The sequence below is a fragment of the Panicum hallii genome, chromosome 5, assembly GCF_002211085.1.
Source record: "Panicum hallii strain FIL2 chromosome 5, PHallii_v3.1, whole genome shotgun sequence".
In the NCBI taxonomy this organism is placed as follows: Eukaryota; Viridiplantae; Streptophyta; class Magnoliopsida; order Poales; family Poaceae; genus Panicum; species Panicum hallii.
The window spans coordinates 44,437,447-44,447,428 of NC_038046.1; the positions used below are offsets into that span (position 1 = coordinate 44,437,447).

Sequence of the window (9,982 nt, forward strand, 5' to 3'; positions counted from 1 at the left end):
TCTCAACAAAAGCAAAAGCAACCGGAAGCAATTAATTGTTTCCATCCACTGCAATGGCTGTCAGCATTTGCCCTCTATACTTTCCTGTGAGAAAGGTCCCATCGATGCACAGAATAGGCCGGCAGTGTTGGAATGCGTTAATACATGGATCCAAGCTGAAAAAGGCCCGCTGCAATATGAAGGGCGGACCTTGTCCTCTGTCTAGACTTTTCAGGTCATAATAGCTTTCAGGATTTCTCTGACAAATGACGGCCAACAATCGAGAAATATTATCATATGCAGCCTCGAACGTGCCAAACCTCATCTCTAACACCTTCTGTTTTGCACTCCACGCCTTCCCGTACGAGATGATATACTTGTACTTCTCCTGAATATGCCTAATAATAGACTTTGGTTCAAATGACAGGTTGGCTACTATCATCCTGTATATCTCGTTTGCAATGAATTGCGATGTAAGTTGTGATGGGACTTCTGCACGCCCGGCAAATGACAAGTGTGCTGAGTGACAATTGAGCATTCCGAATAATCTTTTCATTTGCCCTTATAGGCATGCACCTGCCACGGACAGCCCTCCTTCACATATACCACATCGTACTTACAAGACTTGCACTCGACTGTTTTGAACTCTCGCATAAGAGAGAGAGAGAGATCAACACTTAACAGATTCCTTCACCTCATCAATTGAGTGGTACCTCGCACCCTGGACAACTTCATTCTCCCTGCAATCCCAAGGCACGCTGGGTCCCTCATCTACGACAAGATGACTGAAGTCACTGCTCACCCATTCTTCAGGCACATCCTCATCATCATCAGATGAATCGGCATTCATTGCTTCATCTAACTCACGATCTTCATCTCGTAGCTGTTCAACAATACGGGGTATGTTCTCCCCCTCATCAGCCACGTATTGAGATGTTGCGGTGCCACCTGCCTTAATGTTTGTCTCCTCAACTTCTTCATCAACATCTTCATCCCCCGCAGCAACTTGATGTTTATCAAAGGCTTCTGGTACATACTGACAAGAAGTACCAGTGGCCATTGCCAATAACTTGCATTTTGCAGATAACTTAACCAGTTATCGTTGCTTGCAAGTGGCATCAGCTCCCAGATCAAAGCGTGAGTGGTACGATTTATGACGCACTGAACACTCACAGTGTGTGTCTCCTGATTAATCCTTAATCCGCTCATTAACTAGTTGCATAGGGATTCAAATGTCCTCTCGTGCGGTCTGGTAATTCCTCTAACCGCACAGTTGAATTCACTTAAATCTATCCCATTCGGCCCATAAATCACATTTCCTTCTCCGTAATATATATACTAAAAGTACCCTTCTCGGAAAACATATCTGTCAATTATTAATAAACTAGTTATACTACATATTAATACACAACGACCCTAAGTTTCAGCGATTCTCAGATTATATTTTCCAGATTCTAAACTATTTAGAATATAAATTATACTAAAATAATTAAAAATACTAAAAACTATTCAAAATATAACTACCCTAAGAAATATTTCCTACATTATAGTTATTTTCAAGTAATTATACGACTAGAACGAGAACATACCTCCAAACCGATGCGTGAACAGAGCTTCGCCGCTTCCTCTCCTCTCTTCCTCTCCTCCCTTTATTTCATAGTTTTTGCTGAATAAAATGGAAATTTAGGGGGTAGGTGGGGGCTTATACAGGGGGAGGGGAACCTCCCGCCCGCCCAACGGCCCCTCACCTCCCGCCCGTTGGGCAGGCGGGATGCCCCCGCGGCTGCATCAGGGGCCTCTTCGCGAATAAGAAAAGTTACTTATTCATGAAGAGGCCCTCAGAGAGGGGCCTAGAAAAAGATTTGGCACCTCCCGCCCGTTGGATGGGCGGGAGGTGTCCGGCCCCACGCATCCCGCCCGTTGGTCGGTCGAGAGGTACCCCTTTTTGGAAATTTTCCAAATCGGCACCCTTTTTCGAATTTAATTTTTTTAAACCCTTTTTTTAAAAAAAATCATCGAATTGGCGGACCTCGGATGGGTTGGCGAGGGCGTGGAACACCTCAGTGTTGGTGCGCTTGCCCGGGCTGTGCGAGGCCAGGAAGTGCCCCACCACGAACATGACGAAGGCGACCACGAACTTGTCACGCTCGGACGGCGTGATCGGCCGCCTCGAACTCAAAGGTGACAGCGGGACCGGTGGCGCCATCAGCTCGTCGAGGGCCTTCCTGGCGTACTTGAGCGTGACCTCCTGCCCTTCGCGTGGGAGCAGGCCAAGCGCCCGGAGCACGGCGACCGCATCTGCCTCCGTGGCGCCGAGCCCCGGTGCCACCTGCCGCAGCCCGTGTGGGACGCCCAGGACCTCATGCACGTCGCACGCGGTGATGCGGACCGTGGCGCCGGAACCTTGATGCTGGTGATCTGGTTGAAGAGCCAGGCGGAGAAATGGCGGTCCAGCTTGTCGTACCGGGGCAGCTCGAGCAGGCCACCGAAGCCGATGGACCGGACCAGTTCCTCCTGCTCCTGGGAGAGTTGCTCGATGAGGTGGAAAACCTTACCCGAGGAGAACCGGTACTCCACCTTGAGGGTGTCGCCTGTGTCGTCGTCGCCGGGCGACGCAGCCCCAGATGATGTATTCGCTCGTCGGGGGCGGTGCGGCATGGCTTCTCTCTTGGCCTCCTAGAAGAAGCGAAGGAGCCGAGCCCGAGCGGCGAGGCTGACGCAGGATTTACAATTTCAGTAAATAAAATTTATTGGATCCTGCCGATAAATGCAAAATATCAGGAATATTGGATAAAAATAAAAAATTTCAAAAAATATTTTTGTATGATTTTGCTAGAAACAATCTCTATAACACCATGCATCATCGCAATTCTGAGTATAAGAATAAAGAAGTATGTCAATATATCACAAGTTTAGCATATTAGATGATTTACTGTACAAAATTTCGGTAAAAAAATTATCGCTCTTCAATGATAAACACGATATATTGGAAATTTAGCCGAAATTTTGGCAAAAAAGTTTCCCTGAGCTTAGACTTCCACTAATGAAAGGCTGAAGACGGCTTCATCAGTTTACCGTTCTGCACTCGTTGGGGCTGGCCATTAATAAAAGGAGGACAGTTTACACTCATTATCTTACTTAATGTATTACACTTTTACGTAGACATGTAAACACGCATATTTATGTCTACAATCGTTTTCTTTCCTTTTGAAAGTCCCTCTCACCTTACCTTCCCTCCTCAACGTAATATCAGAGAGCTCAAATAAAATATAGTAATTTATGCAATCTTACCTACCAGATTACTTTTCTTATTTTATAGATGCATACTATATGCACCAAAGGTTTCTAAAATCAGTGGGATGAAATTAAGAATTGGATTAGTGATCTATACATCAAGAATTAATAACTACTGGATTATCTTTATTATTTTACAGATGCATACTCTATGCACCAAAGATTTCTAAAATCAGTGGGATGAAATTAAGGATTGGATTAGTGGTGTATGCAATCAAGGAGTGATACCTATACGGATTCCTTTCCTTATTTCATAGATGTATGCCATATGCACTAGATATTTTCAAAATCAGTAGGCTAAAATGAAGGATTGAATTGGTGATTTATTCATCAAGAACTGATATCTTTCAAATTACTTTCCTTGTTTTACAGATGTATGCAATATATATCAAAGGTTTCCAAAATCAGTGGTGTGATATTAAGTTAGATTAGTGAATTAGGCAGTCAAGGATTGATACCTGCTCAGATTACTTTTCTTCTATGATTAGTTGCGTTTAATAATATTGATTATTTCTCTTTTCTGCACCTGTATAAGTAAAAGTAAGGTCGTAGCTAAAGATGGCAACGGGTAAACTATCCGTGGATATTGCCTCTGGATATCCATACCCGTGACCTAAAAACTATACCCGAACCCATACCCGTTACCCGCAACGGATAGCAAACCGTATCCATATCCGTTACCCGCAGATATATCCGTTTGTTCAATAACAAGACTTCAGATATCCGTTACCCGCGGGCGCCCCGGGGGGGGAGGGGGGGCGGCCGGCCTGGCGTGCCCGCAGGGGGGCGGCGGAGCTGGATCTGCCCGCGGCCAGAGCTTGGGGTGGGGGCACGGGGTGGGCGGCCGGAGGGGGGGGTGCGGCGGAGCTGGATCTGCCCGCGGCCGGAGCTGGGGGGGGGGCGGCCAGAGCCGGAGCCGCCGCCCGAGGGGGGGGGAGCGCTGGCGCGGGCGGTTGGGTGGGGCGGTGGGAGGTGGCGCCGGCAGCTGGGCTGCTGGAGTGGGGTGGGAGTGTGGGAGAGTTAGGGTTAGGGTTTTCGTTATATATATGGTTTCGATGTGGATTCACATGTCAGATGTGGATTTCGGGTTTCGGGTACGGATAGTAATTTTTGTTACCCGTTTTAAAAATATCCGTGGATATTATTTGCTACCCGTACCCGTATCCGCGGATATGAAATGGTACCCAAACCTATACCCAACGGTTTTTTATCCGTGGGTACGCGGATAATTCGTGTCCATTGCCATCCTTAGTCGTAGCTTTACCTCAAATAGTCAAACACACATAGCATATCTCCTTATCTATTGTATTTGTCCATGCATCTTCTCTTGACGACTTCATCCACATGTATTAGGAATTCATACCTTCAAAACCAACTCAACATTGGTATGTGCTATGTATCCATGAAATCTTTTCAATTAAATTATTTTATATATATTTTCAAAGATCATGCAAGTTGATTTAACTTGTCCAAGTTTCATTAAACAAAATCAAGCTTACCGATGAACTTACATCAGTTGAATTTATTAATTTTTAGTTACGAGAAAACACAAAAGAGACGAGACGACGCCATCAATGGGGTGATTACTTCCATCAACAAAAGAATGCACGTGTTAGCAGGATTAATTGGAGCCGCTTGATGTATCCTCGCTCCTAAGGCCGCAATAATTAGTTTTCCCCATGGAGACTCAGGAGTAACCAGTATGTAAAAGTTGCTGGGGAACGCTCCAGAGACTAGGGGCCTGTTTAGTTCGCATAGGTGTAAACGCAAAAATTTTTTTTAAAGGAATCTTACTAATTTGACGTACTAAATGAAATCTATTTATAAAACTTTTTGCACAGATGGGTTGTAAATCGCAGGACGAATCTAATGATGCTAATTAATCTATGATTAAGCAATAATTAGCGGATGGTTACTGTATATCACCGTTGCAAAATATGGATTAAGTAGGCTCATTAGATTCGTCTCGCGATTTACGGCCCATCCATGCAAAAAGTTTTGTAAATAGACTTCATTTAGTACTTCAAATTAGCAAGATTTCTTTAAAATTTTTACGTTTACGGCTTTTTTGCGTTTACAGCCTGTGAACTAAACAGACCCTAGGACCCTTAGCTACCAGAGATCATTGCTAGTAAAAATGTAAAATACTAGCGCGCGCCTCATTGTACTGATTCCACGAGACCTCGACTAGCAACAGTGGCAACGTTTGACTCGCCTCCGCCGTGCAAAAGGGTAGTGATGCCAGCACGCATGAGCACAGGAGCAGGGCGGACCTCTAAAAAAAGTAAATATGGTGAAAAATTGGAGTTGAGAAGTGATAACGGACGTTTTTTTATGGTGCGGCCGCACCCAAAGCTTGCAACTAGCTCCGTCCCTGCACGGAAGCGTTTTACCCAAAGCTTGCAACTAGGTCCGTCCCTGCACGGAAGACGGGGAGAGAGAAAGAGGACTAGAGGAAATAAGAGGTCAGTCACAGTACACGCGCCGTGTTCATTTAATTTGATTGTCTATCTAATTAATCTGCACAAAACTAGAGTTGGACCTACTATGTAAGATAGCAATAAAGAAGACTCTCTATTTAGCGATACGGAATCAAAACGCGTCCCATATGTAAGATTGGTGACGCTGATTAAACGGACACATCATCTATATATCTGATCATCACATTCATACGACAAAACGCATCTCCAATATGGATATGGATGTATAGGAGACACGGATCAATTAAACGCGTCTCCGATAACAGGGGCGGTCTCGGAAGACGCACTCAGACAAAACGCGTCACGTATGCAGTTAGTTACGGACCCGAATTTTTTATCAACTCCAGTATAACACAGCTCACGTCCGCCCCATCCAGCATCTCTCAGACACCACCTCGCGTCCGCCTTCTTTCTCTCTCTCACCCTCCTCTCCCAGATCCAGATCGCACGACGGCGGCACGGCGGCTGCAGGGCGAGGCGGCACGGTGGCTGCAGGGCGAGGGTGGCACGACGGCGGCATGTTCCATCGGCATCGAGCTCCAAGGCTGCCCTCTTCCACCGGTGTAGCTGTCTCCCGTGCGTGTTCGTCAAGGGCCGCTGCGAGCTCGCCTGCTGGTGCGGCCCTTCCCCGAGCACGTGATCGCGAGCCTCTCCCTTGCGCTCGTCGACCTAGCCTTCCTCACGCCACGAGGGAAGAGGAAGCCCCTCTTCCCCTGCCTGCCATTGCACGAGTACAGAGGAATGGAGGAAGAGAATGAGTGCATCCAGGTTGACACCTTCCTTTTTGCTGAAAAATTAATTTTGGTTGGGGGAAATATGGAATTGCAATAATATTTTTGATCTGGGTGCTCGGATCTGGGGACAAATTGGGGAATTTTCCCTACATTCTACCTATGTGTGCCAGATTTGCCACACGTTTGTCAATTTGTAGCCTCGTATATGTGTGCCTAATTTGCCTGATTGCTTACCTATTAAGCTTCATCCAGTATGGTGTACTGATGGATTTTTTTTAAAGTACTCTAGTGAAGGATATCTCTAGCTTCATTTGATGAGTCTCGGTCGTCCCTTTTCATTCAGACTGTGCAGTGATAAGCATTTTTGTTTTTGTATGCATTATGAAGATGACCATCTGGCTATCAGTAAGTTTTATTTCTAAGGGTCAACTAATGTATTGCTCCTTTGCATGTTCACTCACCTGTGCAGGCCTGGAGAGAGTTCTGAAAAGCTCATGTTTTCTCTTGCACAGTGTGAGTTTTACATGGGGAGAAGGTGGTTTTAGAATTTTTCCTTTGCAAAGTAACCTTGTTATGATTTGAAATGAGCATTCTAGCTGAACATCAGTTCTATTTTGCCTAATTTTTTTAACTTGTTATTTCATTAGCCAATGCTAGATTGTTGACTACGAGGATTTCTGAACCCCCTGGATTCTCGCCAAGCTTCGATTTTGAGCACACTGACTGTTTTGGTAAGTTCCAAAATTACATCTTACATATAAGTTCATGATTCCAAGGCCATGATAGTGCTCAATTTCTTTGTGAATAGCAAGTTGTAAACTTGGAAGAATTAGTTGTGTCCATCATCGAAAGCATTATTTTCGGTTCAGTTTAGAAGTTTAGAACAGGAAAATTTGAGTGCGGTTTCTGATTTCTCCCTTTTGTATCACAGCTATTATTGTCTCTTTATAACTTGGTTCTTTGCCTATGTAGTTTGGATGGCTTTTAGAACTTTTTTTTTCTGATTTAGCTGAACTTAACACTGGTGCTTATTATTTTCTCCCACAGGTATCATCTACAGGCCTGCCATATTATGTCAGCAAGGGATGTTGCTACTTAACCAGGTCTTCCAACAGGTATTTTGTTTTTCATACTAGTTCTCTCTGGTTTCTGTTCTTGTTTATAACTGAACATCATAAGGCTGCTGTTTTTTTATACAAGCTTGCAGTGTTCATTGGAAATTCATGCATGATAGATTTCTTTTGCTAGAAAATATGTTTGATGCATGATAGTGGACTGAAGTGCAAGGGCTCCCAATATGCTTATCTTTTCTTTCAAATAAGTATGCCTCCAAGTGTTCGATAATGATGCAAATGTACTGTTGTAATTTGTCCATTTGATTTCTAACATGCCATGTTATGCAGTCACATGCAGTCTTTCAGTACTACTGTCTGTATGCTATGACTTATCCTCTGTTTTTCCCACTTTGGCCAGATGAAAACATCCTTTTTCTTTTCCAGAAACTTACGTTGGGATCCAAGGATAGTGAATCACCTGGATGCATTGCTTAGACCAGTGCTTAAGTTCACCATCAGAGCAATCCTTGAGGTATGTAACTAAACACGTGATAATTTGTCAATTAACTGAACAAATGATGTGGTTTTTGGTGCTGGACACATGCCCAACTAATGTTCAGACTACATTTTCCATTGCAGGTGGCAAGCAGTGAAGGAAGTCCCAAGTTATGCAGTTTTTTTTCTTCTTCCTTTTCAGCTACATTTTTTAGGACGGTTGTAACACCTATAGAATGTATGTAATGTATAAAACATGTGTATCTCTTATGTATTTAAGGTTTATTTTAAATCCGCTTTTTTCTTTTCTTTTTGTTTTTCTAATTTATCATTGGAGACATAAGGTTGCTTGGTTTGAGACTACAAGGATGTACATGGTTGCATGCATCATGTATAGATGATCCTAGGTGGCGTGGTTTTACCAATTTTTTTAAATTATATCAAGTATTCAAGTGGGATAGCTTCATCTGGAGGATCATCCTCCTCATCATCTAGTTATGAGTTGGTACATTTCACCCAACCAAACCGGGGAATTCACATGTAGTTTGAATTATTCCATGTATGAATCAAATGATAATGTAACAAAAGACACTAAGTTTGTTGAACTCATGATCTTATTTATGGATTATATTATTCATCATAGCTAAACCTGTATATGGTAGTTGGGTTGGCAGAGAAAATCTTAGAAATAACTCTCTTCCATAAAAACATCCCAAAGATACTAAGATAGCAGTGACATCTATCTCGTAATTCCTAAAACAACATGCTCATCTACTAGGAATGCAATCCATACATGCTTACAAATTCTGAAACTAATGGACACAAGCTCACCATGTTCAGATGGTTCTTTGGTGGTGGAATGGTAACTGTTGAAATGAATTACCATATGAAAAAAATACAAATCAGGACTAATATAATTGCTCAAGAAATCTATCTATTGTATGTATCTTGCTTATTTATGTTGGATATTAAGAAGATGCGCACGTCTGACAAGTGACAAGCAGAGACATAGAGGAGTATGTGGGGCTGCTCTCCATGGCAATTTACTAGGAAACACCAGAGTCACGAAAGGGACACACCATCTAAAGCACAAAGTGATCAGTTCACCGTTTATTTTCTAGTGGACGATCAAGTGATCAGTTCATCGAAAGAATTTGATGCACTGCGATCAACAGGATCTGTAGGGACAGGATGTCGGGCCGAGCGAGGGCGAGGGACATGACATTCCAATGTACCAAACCTTTTCAATTGACTATTTAATAATTTTCTAAGACAAGCAAGTGACCGGTTCAGCGAAAGAAGCTGATGCACCAGAATCAACAGGATCGTGCGATGCTAGACGTACAATGGGGATATGAGGGTAGGGCCGAGCCGGGGACCTTTTTTGTTGACTGATAGCAAGCGGCAACATTTTCTGTCACCGGTGAGTGTTCATGGGTGCCCAGTTGCTCACCGTTGAGCGTACATATATATCCACAAGCTGTTGTCCAGCCCCGGAGCATCAGGGAATGAGCGATAACGGATGCAGTCTGTTCGTGTCGAAGACCTGGGAGGTGTTGTGTTACTGAATTTCTGCAATCCAGCGACACATCATCAACAGCGGTCCTGTAGTCTATATGAACCAAGACCATTGACCGTGAAAATCCCTAATCCTGGAAAGCATAGGTGCGGGATGAACAATCATCATCTCACCAAAATATAGGCATACCAAATTTTCTTTGCAAAAACCTTGGCAAGAATTCTAGAACAGCAATTGATTAGGCGGCTGTTTTTTTATTCCAACCAAACGAGTGCCAAAATTTATAGGTTTATAAATGGTGATATTAAAACCAATTTTGTTACAATTATAAAATGATAGTATTAACATCAAATTTGTTAAAAGTTCAAAAAAAATGATAGTATGCACTATGTTGCATCAGGTTTAAAAAAATCCACAGGTTTACGT

The 9,982-nt window shown here is 43.4% G+C and overlaps 1 protein-coding gene across 8 annotated transcripts; it reads left to right on the plus strand.

The window, feature by feature from the left end:
• Window positions 1-6,113: 6,113 nt before the first annotated feature.
• LOC112891762 lies at window positions 6,114-8,475 on the plus strand. Of its 8 annotated transcripts, none has more exons than XM_025958710.1 (6): window positions 6,114-6,521; window positions 6,957-7,022; window positions 7,145-7,218; window positions 7,535-7,602; window positions 7,961-8,074; window positions 8,182-8,475. In XM_025958710.1, the coding sequence occupies exons 1-6, from the start codon at window positions 6,508-6,510 to the stop codon at window positions 8,281-8,283; spliced, it is 438 nt and encodes a 145-aa protein (XP_025814495.1). In that variant the 5' UTR covers window positions 6,114-6,507; the 3' UTR covers window positions 8,284-8,475. The 8 variants fall into 8 exon arrangements, 7 of the variants coding, with proteins under 7 accessions (XP_025814495.1, XP_025814498.1, XP_025814497.1 ...); XM_025958712.1 differs by having other exon boundaries at window positions 6,116-6,521; window positions 6,957-7,000; window positions 7,135-7,218; XM_025958713.1 differs by lacking the exon at window positions 6,957-7,022 and having other exon boundaries at window positions 6,115-6,521.
• The last annotated feature ends 1,507 nt before the right edge of the window (window positions 8,476-9,982 follow it).